This window comes from Oncorhynchus kisutch, linkage group LG26 (assembly GCF_002021735.2).
Source record: "Oncorhynchus kisutch isolate 150728-3 linkage group LG26, Okis_V2, whole genome shotgun sequence".
NCBI lineage: Eukaryota > Metazoa > Chordata > Actinopteri > Salmoniformes > Salmonidae > Oncorhynchus > Oncorhynchus kisutch.
Genome location: NC_034199.2, coordinates 4,568,740 through 4,590,905, shown reverse-complemented (window position 1 = coordinate 4,590,905; position 22,166 = coordinate 4,568,740). Strand labels below are relative to the sequence as shown.

At 42.8% G+C, this 22,166-nt stretch overlaps 1 protein-coding gene across 2 annotated transcripts; it reads right to left on the bottom strand.

Annotated features, from left to right (window-relative positions):
• Window positions 1-1,726: 1,726 nt before the first annotated feature.
• On the bottom strand, window positions 1,727-15,501 carry LOC109870704 (ras-related protein Rab-17). 2 transcript variants are annotated; one of them, XM_020461309.2, is made up of 6 exons: window positions 15,214-15,477; window positions 14,870-15,094; window positions 9,323-9,474; window positions 7,087-7,212; window positions 6,656-6,749; window positions 2,078-2,978 (listed from the first exon to the last, which is right to left on the bottom strand). In XM_020461309.2, the coding sequence occupies exons 2-6, from the start codon at window positions 15,054-15,056 to the stop codon at window positions 2,842-2,844; spliced, it is 696 nt and encodes a 231-aa protein (XP_020316898.1). In that variant the 5' UTR covers window positions 15,057-15,094; window positions 15,214-15,477; the 3' UTR covers window positions 2,078-2,841. The 2 variants fall into 2 exon arrangements, with proteins under 2 accessions (XP_020316896.1, XP_020316898.1); XM_020461307.2 differs by having other exon boundaries at window positions 1,727-2,978; window positions 14,870-15,501.
• Window positions 15,502-22,166: the final 6,665 nt, after the last annotated feature.

Sequence of the window (22,166 nt, the reverse complement as noted above, 5' to 3'; positions counted from 1 at the left end):
TGCTATTATTTTAAACAGACAGCTCGGTACATTCAGCTTGTCAACACTTCTTACAGAGATTAACAGTCATATAATTAATGTTAGCTCTCCAATTACTTTTCAGGGCCAGCCATGCTGCCATGTTGAGCCAACTGCAATTTTCTTATGTCCCTCTTTGTGGCACCTTGACCACACTACTGAACAGTAGTCTAGGTGCAATGAAACTAGGGCCTGTAGGACCTGCCTTGTTGATAGTGTTGTTAAGAAGGTAGAGCAACGCTTTATTATGGATAGAATGCTCCTTAGCTACTGTAGTATGAATATGTTTTGACCATGACAATTTACAATCCAGGGTTACTCCTAGCAGTTTAGTCACGTTAATTTGCTCAATTTACACATTATTCATTACGAGATGTAGTTGAGCTTTAGGGTTTGTGAATGATTTGTCCCAAATACAGTGCTTTTAGTTTTGGAAATATTTAGGACTAACTTATTCCTTGCCACCCATTCTGAAACTAACTTCAGCTCTTTGTTAAGTGTTGCAGTTGTTTCAGTTGATGTAGTAGCTGACGTGTATAATGTTGAGTCATCCGCATACATAGACACACTGGCTTTACTCAAAGCTAGTGGCATGTTGATAGTAAAGATTGAAAAAAGTAAAGGGGCCTAAACAGCTACCATGAGGAATAACTGATTCTACCTGGATTATGTTAGAGTGGCTTCCATTAAAGAACACACTGTGTTCAGTTAGACAAGTAACTATTTATCCACAATATAGCAGGGGGTGTAAAGCCATAACATACGTTTTTCCAGCAGCAGACTATGATTGAATATGTCAAAAGCCGCACTGAAGTCTAACAAAACAGCCCCCACAATATTTTTATAATCAATTTCTCTCAGCCAATCACCAGTCATTTGTGTAAGTGCTGTGATTGAATGTCCTTCCCTATGAGCGTGCTGAAAGTCTGTTGTCAATTTGTTTACTGTAAAATAGCATTGTATCTGGTCAAACACAATTTTTTCCCCAGAAGTTTACTAAGGTTTGGTAACAGGCTGATTGGTTGGCTATTTGAGCCAATAAAGGGGGCTTTACTATTCTTCGGTAGCGGAATGACTTTTGCTTCCCTCCAGGCATGACGTCACACTTTCTAGCAGGCTTAAATTGAAGATATGACAAATAGGAGTGGCAATATCGCCTGCTATTCTCCTCAGTAATTTTCCATCCAGATTGTCAGACCCTGGTGGCTTGTCATTGTTGATAGAGCACAATATTTTTTTCACCTCTTCCACACTCACTCTACAGAATTCAAAAGTACAATGCTTGTCTTTCATTTTGGTCAGATATACCTGGATATGTAGTGTCAGAATTTGTTCCTGGCACGTGGGTGATGAATGGGCCATCTGTTTCAATGAATCAACATTTAATTGAAGGTGCTCAAAGCTTTTTACTATCATTCTTCATATAATTGTATTTGTTTCATAGTATAGATTATTTAAATTATTATTTTAGTTTAGTCACATGATTTCAGAATTTGCAGCACGTTTGCCAATCGATTGGGCTGCCAGACCCATTTGCCATTTATTTTCCCTCATCCGTCTCAACCATACAATTTTTCAATTCCTAATCAATCCAAGGGGGTTTAACAGTTTTTTCAGTAATTATTTTAATGGGTGCATGCTTATTGGAATAAGAAATGTCATAAATGTGTCACGGGCAGCGTCTGGTTACTCCTCATTACACGCCACAGACCAGAAAATATTCTTTATATCATCAACATAAGAAACACAACAAACCTTATTATATGACCTCTTATACTCTATATTAGGCCCAGGCTTTGGAACATTGGATTTCCTAGATATGGCTACTATATTGCGATTACTACATCTTATGGATTTGGATACTACTTTGAAGCAAATTTATGCAGCAATAGTAAAGATGTGATGAATATATGTTGATGATTTCATTCCTGTGCTATTTGTACCTACCCTGGTAGGTTGACTGACAACCTGAACCAGGTTGCAGTCACTGGTTACAGTTTGTTACAGTGAAGTTATTTCTTGAGTGGGCAGCTTGCTGAAAGCCAGTCAATATTTAAATCACCCAGAAAATACACTTCTCTGTTGATATCGCATACATTATCAAGCATTTCACACATATTATCCAGATACTGACTGTTAGCACAAGAATGGGCTTTAGTAGCCATTTTACTTCAATAAGATTTAACATGAGATCCTCTCTAAGCTTTACAGGAATGAGATTCTGAATATAGACCACAACACCACCCCTGTTGGCATTTCTGTATTTTCGGTAGATGTTATAACCAGGTATTGCCATCACTGTATCATCAAAGGTATTATCTAAGTGAGTTTCAGAGACAGTCAGAATGTAGATGTCATCTGTTACAAGAACGTTATTGACTATTTCTAGCACTTTTATGGGTTGCTTAATTGTTTTTAATGCTTCACTGGGAAGCTTATCAGCAGTAGACTTGCTCATGTTATTTATATTGGAGCTGATAGTACATGGTGAGCTGCACACAGTGGACTTCCTACTAGGGCACAACTCCTCAGTGCTGACATTGTAACTCTGGTTCATTGGCACATGAGTACTGCATAAAATAGCTGTAAGATAAACAGAGGTATTCGGTGCAATTAGGGGCACATAAATTAAGTTACTTACATTGTGTCTGCCAACGCCCCTCAGATAACGTACATTTGATGCAGCATTATGACAACTCATTGTCACAATGGTGGGATTAACTGAGCTGATCTTGGGTCATTGAGAAGTCATTGTCTTAAACTTAAATCTTTGAACATACAGTTCCTCACAAAAATATCAGATACACACACACACAACACACATTAGGGTCCAATGGAGGGGCAACAGGATGCAAGAGGGTGCTGTAGGGTCTCAGAGCGGCGCAGGTTCACTAACTCTGTCTCCTGCCACTCTGTCAGACCGCTTTGATGCTCACTCGTACACCTCTTCACCCTGTGGGCTGAGACAGAGAGGGATCACACACACACCGCATCCTTCTATATCCCACTCAGCACTTCCACAGCCAGTGTTAGTTACCACAACCACAAAATCACACCTGTGCTTATGTCTAGGTAATGAGAAAATAGGGAAAAAATTAAAACTTCTGATTATTTCTGGTCTAGTGAATGATGACAACCGAGCTCGCTGCCCAGATTTACATAATTAGAAAGAGGAGATTCTCTTGATTAAAATGGCATCCGGCCTCCCGGGTGGCACAGTGGTTAAGGGCGCTATACTGCAGCGCCAGCTGTGCCACCAGAGACTCTGGGTTTGTCTCATTGCGCACCATCGACTCCTGTGGTGGGCCGGGCGCAGTGCGCGCTAACCAAGGTTGCCAGGTGCACGGTGTTTCCTCCGACACATTGGTGCGGCTGGCTTCCGGGTTGGATGGCGCTGTGTTAACAAGCAGTGCGGCTTGTGTATCGGAGGACGCATGACTTTCAACCTTCGTCTCTCCCGAGTCCGTACGGGAGTTGTAAGCGATGAGACAAGATAGTAGCTACTAAATAATTGGATACCATGAAATTGTGGAGAAAAAGGGGTAAAATTCAAAAAAAAGAAAGAAAAAAAAGATGGCATCCGACTTAAAAAAATCTAAATATACACATTGCGAGATATTTGGCGAAATAGACAGACATGCATAAACTATGGCAAACAGCTGGTAAATATGGTCATATTATGAAACTGGGCTCCACGACGGAAGCAATGCACTAGTTTTTAATCAGTAAAAAGCATTGTTAAAAATGTAATGTGTCCAGCCTATCTACAGGACCTCCACCAGCCACAAAAGCTAAGTAACGTTAATAACATTAACACTATGCCATCTAATTGAAGTCGCTGTACTCATAATAGACAGGAGAACTATCGCCTTATGGTGAGGATAGCCATGTTGCAAGCGCAGCTTCAGATGCAATCGTTAGGCAAGGGAAATTTAAGTGTAGGAAAGGATGAAACAGCGTCTGTGCCACCAGTAAGTACAGAGAGTAGTATAAATCTCTCCGCACAGTCCCAGCAGCCGGACAATTTTCTCAAGGCTTCTGGAAAGAAATGCTGTCGGTATGCTCAACCAGTGTCGCTCATTCGCTCATTCTAACTCCTCTAGCTCCACAATGAGAGGGTGCAGGCCAGGCAGCAGGCTGTTAGCCAGCCTGCCAGCTTAGTGGAGTCTGCCACTAGCACAGTCAGTGCAGTCAGCTCAGCTATCCCCACAGACTGTCTGTGCCTCGATCTAGCTTGGGCATCTTGATGTGATTGCCCTGACTAAAACATGGCTCAAGCCTGATTAATTTACTGTGTTAAATGAGGCCTCTCCTCCTGGTTACATCAGTGACCATGTCCCCTGCGCATCCTGCAAAGGCGAAGGTGTTGCTAACATTTACGACAGCAATATCAATTTACAAAAAAGACAATGGCTGTGTTTTATCCTTTTGAGGTTTCAGTCACGAAATCTATGCAGCCTACTCATTAAAGGTAAATTACGTTTAAATGGCATCCGACCAACGCTCTGCATCCGTCCTCATACTCCTAGACCTTAGTGCTGCTTTTGACACCATCAATCACCACATTCTTTTGGAGAGATTGGAAACCCTAATTGGTCTATAAGTTCTTGCCTAGTTAAGATCTTATCTGTCAGAAAGATATCAGTTTGTCTCTGTGGATGGTTTGTCCTCAAATCAATTGGATGTTTCGGTGTTCCTCAAGGTTCTGTTTTAGGGCCACTATTGTTTTCATTATATATTCTACCTCTTGGTGATGTCATTTGGGAACACAATGTCAACTTTCACTGCTATGCGGACGACACACAGCTGTACATTTCGATGAAACATGGTGAAGCCCCAAAATTGCCTACCCTGCAAGCCTGTGTTTCAGACATAAGGAAGTGGATGGTGGCAAATGTTTTACTTTTCAACATGGACAAAACAGAAATGCGTGTTCTAGGTCCCAGGAAACAAATAGATCTGACAATTAATATTGATGTTTGTACAGTCATCTCAAATAAAACTGTGAATGACCTCTGTGTTACTCTGGACCCTGATCTCTCTTTTGACGAACATACTGTATCAAGAATATTTCAAGGACAGCTTTTTTCCATCTTCGTAACATTGCAAAACTGAGAAACTGCAATGATCTACTCTCCGGCTACTCAGATAAAGCACTTAATAAACTTCAGTTAGCGCTAAACACGGCTACTAGAATCTTAACTAGAACCAAAACATTTGATCATATTACTCCAGTGCTAGGTTTTACTGCTAACCTACAAAGCATTACATGGGCTTGCTCCAACCTATCTCTCAGATTTTTTCCTGCCATACATACCTACACGTACACTACGGTCACTAGACGCAGGCCTCCGTATTGTCCATAGAATTTCGAAGCAAACAGCTGGAAGCCAGGCTTTCTCCTATAGAGCTCAATTTCTATGGAATGGTCTGCCTATCCATGTGAGAGATGCAGACTCGGTCTGGACTCATCTCTTCAGTAGGTCCTATGATTGAGTGTAGTCAGACCAGGGAGTGCCAAGGTGAAAGGCAATGCACTGGAGCAAGGAACCGCCCTTGCTGTCTCTGCCTGGCCGGCTCCCCACTCTCCACTGGGATTCTCTGACTCTATTACGGGGGCTGAGTCACTGGCTTACTAGTGCTCTTCCATGCCGTCCCTAGGAGGGATGCGTCTCTTGAGTGGGTTGAGTCACTGATGTGATCTTCCTGTCCGGTTTTGCACTCCCTTGGGCTTGTGAGGTGGAGGAGATCTTAATGGTCTGTACTCAGCCTCGTCTCAGGGTAGTAAGTTGGTGGTCTGTTGATATCCCTCTAATTGTGTGGGGGCTGTGCTTTGGCAATGTGGGTGGGGTTATATCCTGCCTGTTTGGCCCTGTCCGGGGGCCACAGTGTCCCCAGACCTCCCCCTGTCTTAGCCTCCAGTATCTATGCTACAATAGTCTATGTGCTGAGGGGCTAGAGTTATGGTTGATGTAATTCTCCTGTCTTATATGGAGTCCTATGGAACCTTATGTACGGCTATGGAACCCTGACCTGTTCACCGGACGTGCTACCTTGTCCTCAACTTTCTCTCTCTCTCTACCGCACCTATTGTGTTGACCTCTGAATGTTTGGCTTTGAAAAGCCAACTAACATTTACTCCTCAGATAATGACCTGTTGCACTGACCTACTGACCTACAACCACTGTGATTATTATTTCACCTGGCTGGTCATCTATGAACTTTTGAACATCTTGAAGAACGATCTGGCCTTAATAGCCAGAAGGACTGGCCACCCACCAGAGCCTGGTTCCCCTCTAGGTTTTTTCCTAGGTTCCTAGCCACCGTCCTTCTTCATCTGCATTGCTTGCTGTTTGTGGTTTATGCTTGGTATCTGTAAAGCACTTTGTGAAATCTGCTGATGTAAAAAGGGCTTTATAAATACATGTGATATGTCTCACCAAGCATTGTTGCTTACTCACTTTTCTGTATCGACCATATTGTTCCATTATAAGAAATATGAACAATATATGCTTGTCTATCTGCTGCCCTCTAGTGGTCTATCTTCAGAAATACAAATTCAAAGCTGTCACAATTATGAATATCAAAGAACATAAATTGAGAAATATTTTCACACCTAGAGTGCCTGACTACTTACCAATAGCCAGCATCAGTTCACTGACTTGATTCCCTGACTTGGCCGAGGTCTCCATAAAAAGCAAGCCTCTGTCAACAGCAAGACTATGCCCTTCCTATGAAATGAATAGAGAGGATCAAGCATTAATCAAATATGAGCGGTACATTGCACTGCTGTCATGTGGTGACCAATGTGAAAGTACAGTACAATGTGTATGTATGGGTGTGGTGGGGGAAGGGATGTTTATGTCAGATTGATCATCATATAGGAGTACCGTTAATATCCACATGGGACATTCTGTATGTATGACTGAGTCTCCCTACAGCCTGGGTGAATGTGTTGGTTTGCTGTAATATGTACAGTGTATGTGGTGTGTTATAGGGGCTGGTGCAAGTGTGACTATGCATGAGTGTGTATTTGTGTGTGTTGTTTGTATACAGTGAGTACAGTACCTGTAATGTCACCTGGCGCAGATCTGAAAGATCCCCCTTGTTTCCTACTAGTACCATCACGGTGGAAGCCGGAATATAGTGCTTCTCCAGCTCCCGAAGCCACATCTGGGCCCTTATGAAGCTCTCCTAAACACACACACTGTGAGTGACAGAGGTATTGGGACAGTGACACATTTTTTTTTGTTTTTGCTCTGGTACTGCAGCATTTACACTACCGGTCAAAAGTTTTAGAACACCTACTCGTTCAAGGGTTTTTCTTTATTTGTACTATTGTCTACATTGTAGAATACAAGGGAAGACATCAAAACTATTAAATACCACATATGGAATCATGTAGTAACCAAAAAATATATTTTATATTTGAGATTCTTCAAATAGCCACCCTTTGCCTTGATGACAGCTTTGCAAACTCTTGGCATTCAATCAGCTTCCCCTGAAATGCTTTTCCACCAGTCATGAAGAAGTTCCCACATATGCTGAGCACTTGTTGACTGCTTTTCCTTCACTCTGTGGTCCACCTCAACCCAAACCATCTCAATTTGGTTGAGGTCGGAGGATTGTGGTCATCTGATGCAGCACTCCATCACTTTCCTTTTTGGTAAAATAGCCTTTACACAGCCTGGAGGTGTGTTGGGTCATTGTCCTGTTGAAAAACAAATTATATTCCCACTAAGCCCAAACCAGATGGAATGGCTTATTGCTGCAGAATGTTGCGGTAGCCATGCTGGTTAAGTGTCCCTTGAACCACAGACAGTTTCACCAGCAAAGCACCAGCAAAGCACCCCCACACCATAACACCTCTTCCTCCATGCTTTATGGTGGGAAATACACATGCAGAGATCATCTGTTCACCCACACAGCATCTCACAAAGACAGCGGTTGGAACCAAAAATCTCAAATTTTGAGATTTCCACGACAAATTTCCCCCGGTCTAATGTCCATTGCTTGTGTTTCATGGACCAAACAAGTCTCTTCATCTTATTGGTGTCCTTTAGTAGTGGTTTCCTTGCAGCAATTCAACCACAAAGGCCTGACTCACACAGTCTCATCTGAACAGTTGATGTTGAGATGTGTCTGTTACCTGAACTCTGTGAAGTATTTATTTGGGCTGCAATTCCTGAGGCTGGTAACTCTAATGAACTTATCCTCTGCAGCAGAGGTAACTCTGGGTCTTCCATTCCTGTGGCGGTCCTCATGAAAGACAGTTTCATCATAGCGCTTGATTTTTTTTGCAACTGCATTTGAAGAAACGTTAAAAGTTCTTGACATTTGCTCTATTGACTGACCTTCATGTCTTAAAGTAATGATGGACTGTTGTTTCTCTTTGCTTATTTGAGCTGTTCTTGCCATAATATGGACTTGGTCTTTTACCAAATAGGGCTGTCTTCTGTATACCAACCCTACCTTGTCAGAACACAACTGATTGGCTCAAACTTATTAAGAAGGAAAGAAATTCCATAAATGAACTTTTAACAAGGCACACCTGTTAATTGAAATGCATTCCAGGGCATTACCTCATGAAGCTGGTTGAGAGAATGCCAAGAGTGTCCAAAACTGTCATCAAGGGAAAGGGTGGCTATTTGAATTCAAATATTAAATATATTCTGATTTGTTTAATACTTTTTTCATTACAACATGATTCCATATGTGTTATTTCATCGTTGTGATGTCTTCCCTTGCATTCTACAATGTAGAAAATAGTAAAAAAATTATAAAAACCCTAGAATGAGTAGGCGTTCTTAAACTTTTGACCGGTAGTGTGTATACTGACAGGGGGAGACTGTCAGCTTTAATCTGAGGGTATTTTCATCCATATTGGGTGAACCGTTTCAGAATTACAGCACTTTCTGTACAATGTCCCCTTATTTTATTGGAACAAAAGTATTGGGACAAATTCACTTATGTGTTTTAAAGCAGTCAAAAGTTTAGTATTTGGTCCCATATTTCTAGCACACAATGATTACATCAAGCTTGTGGCTCTACAAACTTGTTAGATGCATTAGCTATTTGTTTTGGTTGTATTTCAGATTATTTTGTGCCCAATATAAATAAATAATGTATTGTGTAATTTTGCAGTCACTTTTAGTGTAAATATAAATAGAATATATTTCTAAACACTTCTACATTAATGTGGATGCTACCCTGGATATGGACAGTTCTACATTTATCATGAATAATGATGAGTGAAAAAGTTACAGTTTGTGTTCGTGTGTTTGCATTTGTGTGTTAGTTTTACTCGTTTGCTGATATCGTACACCACCAGTGCTGCATGGGCTCCTCTGTAGTACAGCGGGGTAACACTGTGGTATTTCTCCTGTCCCGCCGTGTCCCAGATCTCAAAGTGAAATGTGACATCACTCAGACACACCACCTGGGTGAAGTAGGCACCTGGGGGGGACAGAATATACTGTGACACCAGGTAGAATGAAGACATACAGTAACCTACCCTAACAGGCAACATTCTTCAACTAGATCCCTGATGTTAAGCACAATGACATACTACAATGTTACTCAAACTTTAATCCACATCCCTAATACGAAGTTAGAGTGGCCAGTTTGCCAACCTTATGAAACAAATACAGTGGGGCAAAAAAAGTATTTAGTTAGCCACCAATTGTGCAAGTTCTCCCACTTAAAAAGATGAGAGAGGCCTGTAAGTTTCATCATAGGTACACTTAAACTATGACAGACCAAATTAGATTTTTTTTTCTCCAGAAAATCACATTGTAGGACTTTTTATTAATTTATTTGCAAATTATGGTGGAAAAAAAGTATTTGGTCAATAACAAAAGTTTATCTCAATACTTTGTTATATACCCTTTGTTGGCAATGACAGAGGTCAAATGTTTTGTGTAAGTCTTCACAAGGTTTTCACACACTGTTGCTGGTATTTTGGCCCATTCCTCCATGCAGATCTCCTCTAGAGCAGTGATGTTTTGGGGCAGTTGCTGGGCAACTCCCTCCAAAGATTTTCTATGGGGTTCTTACGAAGCCACTCCTTTGTTGCGGTGTGTTTGGGATCATTGTTATGCTGAAAGACCCAGCCACGTTTCATCTTCAATGCCCTTGCTGATGGAAGGAGGTTTTCACTCAAAATCTCACGATACATGGCCCCATTCATTCTTTCCTTTACACGGATCAGTCGTCCTGGTCCCTTTGCAGAAAAACAGCCACAAAGCATGATGTTTCCACCCCCATGCTTCACAGTAGGTATGGTGTTCTTTGGATGCAACTCAGCATTCTTTGTCCTCCAAACCCGACGAGTTGAGTTTTTACCAAAAAGTTATATTTTGGTTTCACCTGACCATATGACATTCTCTCAATCTTCTTCTGGATCATCCAAATGCTCTCGAGCAAACTTCAGACGGGCCTGGACTTGTAGGATCTGCATGATCTGAGTCCCTGGCGGCGTAGTGTGTTACTGATGGTAGGCTTTGTTACTTTGGTCCCAGCTCTCTGCAGGTCATTCACTAGGTCCCCCTGTGTGGTTCTGGGATTTTTGCCCACCGTTCTTGTGATCATTTTGACCCCACGGGGTGAGATCTTGCGTGGAGCCCCAGATCGAGGGAGATTGTCAGTGGTCTTGTATGTCTTCCATTTCCTAATAATTGCTCCCACAGTTGATTTCTTCAAACCAAGCTGCTTACCTATTGCAGATTCAGTCTTCCCAGCCTGGTGCAGGTCTACAATTTTGTTTCTGGTGTCGTTTGACAGATCTTTGGTCTTGGCCATAGTGGAGTTTGGAGTGTGACTGTTTGTGGTTGTGGACAGGTGTCTTTTATACTGATAACAAGTTCAAACAGGTGGCATTAATACAGGTAACGAGTGGAAGACAGAGGAGCCTCTTACACAGAAGAGGTTACAGAAGAAGTTACAGGTCTGTGAGAGCCAGAAATCTTGCTTGTTTGTAGGTGACCAAATACTTATTTTCCACCATAATTTGCAAATAAATTCATTAAAAATCCTACAATGTGATTTTCTGGATTTTTTTCCCTCATTTTGTCTGTCATAGTTGAAGTGTACCTATGATGAAAATTACAGGCCTCTCATCTTTTTAAGTGGGAGAACTTGCACAATTGGTGGCAGACTAAATACTTTTTTGCCCCACTGTACATTCTTTTCTTTTCTTTTTTATTTTTTTATTTCACCTTAACCAGGTAGGCTAGTTGAGAACAAGTTCTCACTTGCAACTGCACCCTGGCCAAGAAAAAGCAAAGCAGTTCGACACATACAACAACACAGAGTTACACATGGAGTAAACAAGCATACAATCAACAATACAGTAGAAAAAATCTATATACAGCATGTGCAAATGAGGTAGGATAAGAGATGCAAGGCAATAAATAGGCCATGGTCGCAAAGTAATTACAATTGAGCAATTTAACACTGGGATAGTAGGGTGTGCAGAAGATTAATGTGCAAGTTGAGATACTGGGGTGCAAAGGAGCAAGATAAATTAATAAATACAGTATGGGGATGAGGTAGATTGGATGGGCTATTTACAGATGAGCTATGTACAGGTGCAGTGATCTGTGAGCTGCTCTGACAGCTGGTGAGGGAGATAAATGTTTCCAGTTTCAGAGAGTTTTGTAGTTCGTTCCAGTCATTGGCAGCAGAGAACTGGAAGGAGAGGCGGCCAAAGGAAGAATTGGTTTTGGGGGTGACCAGAGAGATATACCTGCTGGAACGCGTGCCACATGAGGGTGCTGCTATGGTGACCAGCGAGCTGAGATAAAGAGGGACTTTACCTAGCAGGATCTTGTAGATGACATGGAGCCAGTGGGTTTGGCGACGAGTATGAAGCGAGGGCCAGCCAACGAGAGCATACAGGTTGCAGTGGTGGGTAGTACATGGGGCTTTGGTGACAAAACAGATGGCACTGTGATAGACTGCATCCAATTTATTGAGTAGGGTATTGGAGGCTATTTTGTAAATGACATCGCCAAAGTCGAGGATCGGTAGGATGGTCAGTTTTACAAGGGTATGTTTGGCAGCATGAGTAAAGGATGCTTTGTTGCGAAATAGGAAGCCAATTCTAGATTTTACTTAGGATTGGAGATGTTTGATGTGAGTCTGGAAGGAGAGTTTACAGTCTAACCAGACACCTAGGTATTTGTAGTTGTCAACATATTCTATTTCAGAACCGTCCAGAGTAGTGATGTTGGACGGGCGGGCAGGTGCAGGCAGCGATTGGTTCAAGAGCATGCATTTAGTTTTACTTGTATTTAAGAGCAATGGAGGCCACGGAAGGAGAGTTGTATGGCATTGAAGCTCGTCTGGAGGGTTGGTAACACAGGGTCCAAAGATGGGACAGAAGTATACAGAATGGTGTTGTCTGCGTAGAGGTGGATCAGAGACTCACCAGCAGCAAGAGTGACATCAATGATGTATACAGAGAAGAGAGTCGGTCCAAGAATTGAACCCTGAGGCACCCCCATAGAGACTGCCAGAGGCCCGGACAACAGGCCCTCCGATTTGACACACTGAACTCTATCAGAGAAGTAGTTGGTGAACCAGGCGAGGCAATCATTTGAGAAACCAAGGCTATCGAATCTGCCGATGAGGATGTGGTAATTGACAGAGTCGAAAGCCTTGGCCAGATCAATGAATGCGGCTGCACAGTATTGTTTCTTATCGATGGCGGTTAAGATATCGTTTAGGACCTTGAGCGTGGCTGAGGTGCACCCATGACCAGCTCTGAAACCAGATTGCATAGCGGGGAAAGGTGTGGTGGGATTCAAAATGGTTGGTTATCTGTTTGTTGACTTGGCTTTCGAAGAACTTAGAAAGGCAGGGTAGGATAGATATAGGTCTGTAGCAGTTTGGGTCAAGAGTGTCCCCCCCTTTGAAGAGGTGGATGACCGCAGCTGCTTTCCAATCTTTGGGAATCTCAGACAACATGAAAGAGAGGTTGAACAGGCTAGTAATAGGGGTTGCAACAATTTCGGGTGGTCTACAGCAAGCGGGAGCGGTGAGAGACTTGTTTCTGGAAAGGTGAATTTTAGGAAGTAGAAGCTCGAATTGTTTTGGTACAGACTATCTCTGTAGTAGATTGCAACACCGCCCCCTTTGGCAGTTCTATCTTGGCGGAAAATGTTAGTTACGGATGGAAATTTCAGGGTTTTTGGTTGTTTTCCTAAGCCAGGATTCAGACATGGCTAAGACATCCGGGTTGGCAGAATGTGCTAAAGCAGTGAATAAAGCAAACTTAGGGAGTAGGCTTCTAATGTTAACATGCATGAAACCAAGGCTTTTACGGTTACAGAAGTCAACAAATGAGAGCACCTGGGGAGTAGGAGTGGAGCTAGGCACTGCAGGTCCTGGATTAACCTCTACGTCACCAGAGGAACAGAGGAGAAGTAGGATAAGGGTACGGCTAAAGGCTATAAGAACTGGCCGTCTAGCACGTTCGGAACAGAGAGTAAAGGGAGCAGGTTTCTGGGCACGATAGCATAGATTCAAGGCATACAGACAAAGGTATGGAAGGAAGAGAGTACATTGGAGGTAAACCTAGGCATTGAGTAATATATAGAGAGATATAGTCTCTAGAGATGTTTAAACTAGGTGATGTCATCGCATATGTGGGAGGTGGAACAACATGGTTGGTTAAGGCATATTGAGCAGGGCTAAAGGCTCTACGTTGAAATAAGACAGTATCACTAACCAGGACAGTAATGGACAAGGCATATTGATATTAGGGAGAGGCATGCATAGCCAAGTGATTGTATGGGTCCAGTGAGTGGTTGGGCTGGCTGGGGACACGGTGATTCAGACAGTTAGCAGGCCGGGGCTAGCAAGCTAGCATAAGGGCCTTAGAGGGACGTCGCGTTGAGGGAAAAGTCTGTTTTTGCCTCCTCGTGCGTTGACGTCTATAGACCAGTCGTGGAATTAGTAGGGTTCCAAGGAGCAGAGGGATCCAAGTCCAATTCTCAAAATGGGTATAGTGGTCCAAGAAACTGGCCGGTGGATCAGCTAACAGTCCAATATGCTATAGATAGCTAGCAGGCCACGGTTAGCAGAATGGGCCTTCACGGGGTGTCGAGCCTGAGGGGCCTGTTGGGATCCTCGTGCAGATTATGTTGGTATTCCAGTCGTGAAGGATCGGCAGGGTTCCGTGCCCCGTACCGGCAGTAGAAGGGGTGCGGATATTGTAGCCGAGGAGTGGGCTTCAGGATCCCAGGAGCCCTAGCCGGCCCTAGCCGTTCTACGAACTGGTGAGAGGTTTCCGAGCAAAAGGTTAGCTGATGACCGCTAGCAGTGATTAGCTGACTGATAGCTGATAGCTGGTAGCTAGCTAGCTTCAGTTGAGGTATTCCAGTTCGGAGGTAAATAGAAATACGTTAGGAAAAAAAACAGATTCACACCACATTGGGTGAGGCGGGTTGCAGGAGAGTATTTTGAAGTTGAGGTTTATGAAAAATATTAAAAAGAATGCGAAGAAAAATATATAAAAATATATATACATGGGACGAGACAAGACAAAGATGTCTGACTGCGAAGCCATCTTGTATTCAAATAACAACAGAGCAACAATGTTCTTGACAAAATATACCAGAGAGACAACTTAGCTTAGGGCTATAAAATAAGATACTACTATATGAAAAAACAAGCTCCTGAAAAACGCTAAAAGTGCACAGCTGAAATAACATGCCACAGAAGTATATACATACCTTTGGCACTAGGAGCATAATGCTGTAATAGCCATGCATATGATACCAATACACTTGTATCCACCGTAATACTACTAATGACACAGAATTATATCACGTATATGTGTACTCACAGCCTACGGTGGGTAAAGTGCCTTTAAACTCATCCTTGCTGAAACGTATTGCCAGACTGGACTTCCCCACCCCAGAGCTTCCCAACAGCACCAGCTTCACCCGTATTATCCTGGTGTCTCTTGTTGGAGTTGTTGGCCCAGGTGACCGGGGCCCTGTTGATTCCCTCCTTTGAGTTCTCTTCCCCATCCAGAGAGGAGGGACACCCACAGGATACTCCACAGTTGCTGGTACAGACAAAGCCAGCGGTCATAGAATCCAAATATCTGGTGTTGTAGTTTCAGCTTTAGAACTCACAAGTACACAAGACGGTTAAATTAATCATGTGAAACCAGTAAAATCTTACAGGATTATGAAGGTTAGTCCTCTTAATGTATCTTGTTATAGGTGAAGATCAAACCAAAGTCCAACGTTGGATCGCAGACCACAATATAACTTACTCGTACACACCTCAAACCAGCTAGGCTGTAAAAGGGTAAAGCTAATAAAAATTCTGCTATCTGAAGAAACGGTAAATAAGAGGTCAAGATAAAGGCAATACAAGTGCTAAAGCAAAAACAAGACTAATTTCCCCAGAGATAGAGAGCAGCTACAAGAGCAGTGCTGCAATTCTGATAAAAATGGGATATGGCCTTTTTTAAACTTTGCTTCTTTACTTTGGTTTCTGCATAGGACACCAAAATAAAGGAATTGAAACTTAATCATGCTTTTCAAAATACCCACAGTCACAAGGGATGCTGAACTGGTGTTGAAAGGCATCATACACATATAGCTTGACAATTACATTTATTTCAATGAGAAATACAAAAAACAAGTGAGTCATTTCACTGGCTACTACTTTATTGTTGATTATAATAAAACAACTTTAACACAACCATCATGTCCTGCAGGAATGCATGGCCTGATTTTTTATGTGGTTTGTTATGAAAGATTTATGTAAAACCTAATAATAATGTTTGGTATGCTGACCACACTGCCTGCGTCTGGTGCGCGAGCATTGCAAAATAAATGTACACATGCATGTTATTCAATCATTGCACCCACACTGCTCGCGCGCGTCAACGAACGTCCGGTAGCCAGGCACTAAACTTGCTTCTATTTGTGAAGCTTGATGCGCTGCAAGTCAAGCCTCTCCCATCTCCTCATTGGTTTTTAGGAGCATATACCCACGTGGGTGATTGAAGGATGAACTGAGGTCCACACTCCAGTTCCAGTTGGTGGTGGTAATGCACCTTAAAGACAGTAGCCAATTACCATATAAAGTCCAAAGAAGAAGAAGATTGAAGGAGAGATTACTGGAAACTAAATTGTGATTAGTTCCAGGTGCTGCAGGTTAGTGAGGGGCGGGGGGTTGTGAGTAAATGCCAGGTGTTTCCCTGTGTCCAGCAGATGGTCGAGTTGGGGTCCTTGCTGGGTGGACGGATAGTCTATGGATCGGTCAAGATGGCGAATGGCGAGAAGGGGAGTGTGAGAGAGTCTTGGAGGTCAGAAATGGTGGGGAGAAGTGCGGACGAAATGGAGGAAATTTGGAAAGATTTGGTGAAGCTACAGCTGTGCTGGAATGAGAACAATATAGGTCACAGTTCTGATGGTATGAAGCGGGAGGATGAGGGTCAAGGACCGGAATTGCCGATATTGGAAAGACATAGGAAGAAGAGAGATCATGAAACAGAAAGCAGTGGAGCGTCTAGTAAAGAAAGCATGAAGAGGGTCAAGGTAGGAAGCAAGAGTAATGATGTGTTGGAGTGGAAAGTGGTGATAGTGTTTGAGACCACAGGGCCTCACTTACACCCTATCCGACTAACTAATGCCGTAGAGAAAGAGGCAAGTGAAGTGAAATTAGCTTGGTCCATTGGAAATGGTAGATTGTTAATATTGTGTGGTAGCCATGGAAAAGCTTAATGGGAAGAAGATTAAAAGCTGTGTCCCTGGTATTTATGCTAGATTGAATGGAACCATCACTGGGGTCCCAATATATATGTCGACAGGTGATATTAAAAAAAATGTGAAGGGGGGCAGAGTGATTGAGGCCAAAAAGTTGATCAGAAGGAAAGTGGGTCAAAGAAGTGAAAGCTTATCAGTGATGCTGAGGTTTGAGAAAAGTACAGATAGGATTCCTTAGTTTCATTGTTTGAGAATTTGGCCCATATGCACTGCGTTGTTTTAAATGCTAAAGAATTGGACATGCAGCTGCTCAGTGTAAAGGAAAGAAATGATGTGCCAAGTGTGGAGGGGAACATGATTATGGGGAATGTGGAAGCAATATGAGGGTTATTTTGGGGGAGAACACCTGCAGCATTTGGTGGATGCCAGGTACAGAGAAAGGCTAGAGATGCTCAGAGATATAGGATCAGTCATGATGTATCATATGCAGAGGCCGTAAAACAGGTTGGTAGAACTACAGTGCGGACTGATGGAGCTTACATTGACATACCTGTATTAAGTGGACCTACTATCAAGACTAGTGCTTTTGATTGGTGTCGAAGGAGATGGCTGCCATTTTACGATCCTGTAACCAATTGAGCATGTTTCTTTGCGTTATTTGTAACTTATTTTGTACATAATGTTTCTGCCACCGTGTCTTATGATCGAAAAGAGCTTCTCGATATCAGGACAGCGATTACTCACCCCATACTGGAGGAATACTTTTTCTTCAACGACTCAGATGGGAAGGATTTACTTCAGATGCCCGACAAGGCACTCATCCCTGTCATTCGCAGGAGAAAGAGACAGAGGTAGCGAAGACGAAGGTCAGGCTTCCTTGTAAGAATCCGTCACCAAGAGGGTAATCTACCTATTAGCCAACGTACAATCAATCGAAAATAAAATAGCCGAACTACGAGCAAGTACATCTTACCAACGGGACATAAAAAAATGTAATATCTTGTGTTTCACCGAGTTGTGGCTGACCGACGACATGATTAACATTCAGCTGGCAAGTTTTAAGCTTTTTTGGCAGGATAGAACAGCGGCCTCTGGTTAGACAAGGGGTGATGGTCTATGTATATTTGTAAACAACTGCTGGTGCACGAAATCTAAGGAAGTCTCGAGGTTTTGCTCGCCTGAGGTACAGCATCTCATGATAAGCTGTAGACCACACTATTTACCAATAGTTTTCATCTGTATTTTTCACAAACCGATGCTGGCACTAAGACCGCACTCAATGAGCTGTATACGGCCATAAACAAACAGGAAAATGCTCATTCAGAGGCAGCGCTCTTAGTGGCCATGGACTTTAATGCAGGGAAACTCAAATCCGTTTTACCTAATTCCTACCAGGATGTTAAATGTGCAACCAGAGGGAAAAAAAACTCTAGACCACCTTTACTCAACACACAGAGTCGTGTACAAAGCTCTCCCTCGCCCTCCATTTGGCAAATCTGACCATAATTCTATCCTCCTGATTCCTGCTTACAAGCAAACACTAAAGCAGGAAGCACCAGTGACTCTGTCAATAAGAAAGTGATAAGATGAAGCAGAGTCTAAGCTACAGGACTGTTTTGCTAGTACAGAGTGGAATATGTTCCGAGATTCTTCCGATGGCATTGAGGAGTACACCACATCAGTCACTGACTTCATCAATAAGTGCATCAATGATGTCGTCCCCACAGCGACTGTACGTACATACCCCAACCAGATTCCATGGATTACAGGCAACATCCGCACTGAACTAAAGGGTAGAGCTGCCACTTTCAAGCAGAGGGACTCTAAACCTTAACTTATAGGAAATTCCGCTATGCCCTCCGACAAACCATCAAACAAGAAAAACGTCAATACAGGACTAAGATTGAATCATACTACACTAGCTCCGATGCTCGTCGGATGTGGTAGGGCTCGCAAACTATTACAGACTACAAAAGGAAGCACAGCCGCGAGCTGCCCAGTGACACGAGCCTACCAACTGGCAAGTGTCTTCACTGACATTTTCAACCTGTCCCTGATTTGAGTCTGTAATACCAACATGTTTCAAGCAGACGGCCATAGTCCCTGTGCCCAAGAACACTAAGGTAACATTCCTAAATGACGACCGACTCGTGACACTCAAGTCTGTAGTCATGAAGTGCTTTGAAAGGCTGGTCATGGCTCATATCAACCCCATTATCCCAGAATCCCTAGACCCACTCCAATTTGAATACCGCCCCAACGGATCCACAGATGATGCAATCTCTATTGCACTCAACACTGCCCTTTCCCACCTGGACAAAAGGAACACCTATGTGAGAAGGCCATTCATTGACTACAGCTCAGCGTTCAACACCATAGTGCCCTCAAAGCTCATCACTAAGCAAAGGACCCTGGGACTAAACACCTCCCTCTGCAGCTGGATCCTGGACTTCCTGATGGGCCACCCCAGGTGGTAAGGGTGGGTAACAACACATCCGCCACACTGATCCTCAACACGGGGGCCCCTCAGGGGTGGGTGCTCAGTCCCCTCTTGCACTCCCTGTTCACCCACGACTGCATGGCCAGGCATGACTCCAACACCATCATTAAGTTTGCAGACGACACAACAGTGGTACCGACAACGATGAGACAGCCTATACTGAGGAGGTCAGAGATCTTGCCATGTGCTGCCAGGACAACAACCTCTCCCTCAACGTGATCAAGACAAAGGAGATGATTGTGGACTACAGGAAAAGGAGGACCGAGCACGCCCCCATTCTCATCGACGGGGCTGCAGTGGCGCAGGTTGAAAGCTTCAAGTTCCTTGGTGTCCACATCACCAACAAACTAACATGGTCCAAGCACACCAAGACAGTTGTGAAGAGGGTACGACAAGCTATTCCCCCTCAGGAGACATATTTGGCATGGGTCCTCAGATCCTCAAAAGGTTCTACAGCTGCATCATCAAGAGCATCCTGACTGGTTGCATCACTTCCTGGTATGGCAACTGCTTGGCCTCCAACCGCAAGGCACTACAGAGGGTAGTGCGTAAGGCCCAGTACATCAGTGGGGTCAAGTTTCCTGCCATCCAGGACCTCTATACTAGGCGGTGTCAGAGGTAGGCCCTAAAAATGGTCAGACTTCAGACACTCTAGTCATGTACTGTTCTCTCTGCTACTGCTCGGCAAGCGGCACCGGGGCACCAAGTCTAGGTCCAAAAGGCTTCTTAACCGTGTCTACCCCCAAGCCATAAGGCTCCTAAACAGCTAATCAAAGGGCTACCCAGACCCCTCTTTTACACTGCTGCTACTCTCTGTTTATTATCTATGCATAGTCACTTTACCTCTACCTACATGTACATGTTACCTCAATGACCTCGACAAACCGGTGCCCCCGCACATTGACTCTGTACCAGTACCCCCTGTATATAGACTCGCTTTTGTTATTTTACTCCTGCTGTTTAAATATTTGGTTTTGAGGCCTGTTCAGAAATCTTATGCTCATAAATGTGCAGTGTCAAAGGACACTTTGATAATGAATAACGTTGATTTCATAGCTTTTATTGGTAAGGTTATCAATACGACTCGGGTTGTGGAAAGCAGAAATGCCAGGTTGAAGGTTATTGTGGAGACGGTAAAAGAGATATTTGGGGTATCAGATGTTACTGTTGAAATGGTAGTTGACATGCTGAACAGAGTGGACTAAGTTTTATAGACTTTAACCTTTGCCAAATGTTCTAAACAGCGCTTTGTTCAGGAGTGCAAGGGTGAATTGACATAATGCTGCATAGCAGCGTTTCACAGAGTCGGCGTTCCCTAACGGAAATATGCAATTAATGCTAGAACGCAGCAATAGGATCTCGCTAGCTCGTGATTGGCTCTGCACACCTCCTTGCCTACTCTGCCCACTGAGTCATTTAATCCTGTTGGAAACGACAGGCTGTGGTCTATCTTGGTTTAGTTATCTTTGGTTTAGTTGTATTCAGTTATTTATTCGAGGACTTCTTTAAACAAGGTAATGTAGCGGATACACCTTCTCCCTGTCACAATTGGAACATCAAAACTAGTACACTATAAAAATGACTGTTTTTTGTTTATTGCTAAACGTTTTTGAATGGTCAACCCTGTAGTCTCCCTAGTCTAGACATGTGGCTAACACCAGAGGGAGTCATTGCTTGTATGCCAAGTAGAGTTATCATTTTTTGAGAGGTTTTCAAGTTTGAGGACACCCAGGACAGTAGCTAGGTTTCCATCCAATTGGCGACACATTTAAGACAATTTGAATTCTCACCAGTGGTGTTTCAGCCTAATTCATTTATTGCGGATACAAATCAGTGCGTGATGACTGTGCACACAAAATGTAGTTTTTCGCACAAGTGTACCGAATAAAACGTTTTTAAAAATCGCATTTTCAACTCTACGGATAGCTTTAGCAAACAGCTCGCAAATAGAGTAAATACAGTGTAGGTAGGCTGTGCAGGTAGTTTAGTCTACATTATGAGATTATTTTGGATAAGAGCAAGAATATTTTTCTTTGTCAAACGGTAGTCAAGCATCGATCATTGTCACCCGAATAAGACCCTCGATATTTATTGGAAAGTAGCATCAAGCTCATTATTGTGCACTTTCACCCTCTGTGAAGTTAATCATAATTGATTTCATCTCTAGTCTAATAAACGGCATGGTTTACCGAGTCGTAGTAGGATGACCATATCATCACCGTGTCTCTCAAGTTTACTTCGATATGTTATCAATATTTGTGCAAAAAAGCGTTTCCACCGGAATTTCTTGAACAATTAATTTTACCAACACAAAAAGATCCCACCATGTCGAACGAACAAATTATAAAATTGTACCGAAACTTCCTCTTTCCGTCGCAGCTGTCATTTTTTTTTATAGATATGATAAAAAGGCATGATGGGTATGATTATTATGGTCATAGAAACTGGGTGAAACGTGGTTAATGTTCCGGGTTCCAATAACTTTAACTACACTTCTCAATATGTTATTGTCTGGGTATTATCACGTCTATGATCAAGACCATGAGTTTATCAGACTTCCTATAGGTAACACGGATCAACATTTAGGCAACAGTTTGGTTTATGGAACAACAACCATGACTCAATAGAATTTAAGTTACCATTATATTACCAACCATATTTGGTAGTTTATTGCTAGTCTACAATCTGAATATTCTACTACTTGGAAAGCACATGATATAATTCCAAGAAAATACAAATACCCCAATCACGTTGAGATACTTCATAGGAACTTAATTGAATGAACATGGAGGGAAAGGGTCATGTTCTTCAGAACATATATTATGTCCATTTTTTTTTTAACATATGTGGATCAAATATAATATTGTTGTGAAATATGCAGATCAATTAGTCACAGTCTACGCCTTTAAGAAGAA

What these genes read in the sequence shown, in the direction of transcription:
- LOC109870704 (XM_020461307.2), bottom strand. Translation starts at nt 15,056, where the DNA reads ATGGGGAAGAGAACTCAAAGGAGGGAATCAACAGGGCCCCGGTCACCT. An exon ending in TGTACGATATCAGCAAACGA is followed by an intron (nt 7,213 to 9,322) that starts GTAAAACTAACA and finishes GTGTGTGTTTAG; the next exon opens with GAGAGCTTCATAAGGGCCCA. An exon ending in TGCGCCAGGTGACATTACAG is followed by an intron (nt 6,750 to 7,086) that starts GTACTGTACTCA and finishes TTCATTTCATAG; the next exon opens with GAAGGGCATAGTCTTGCTGT.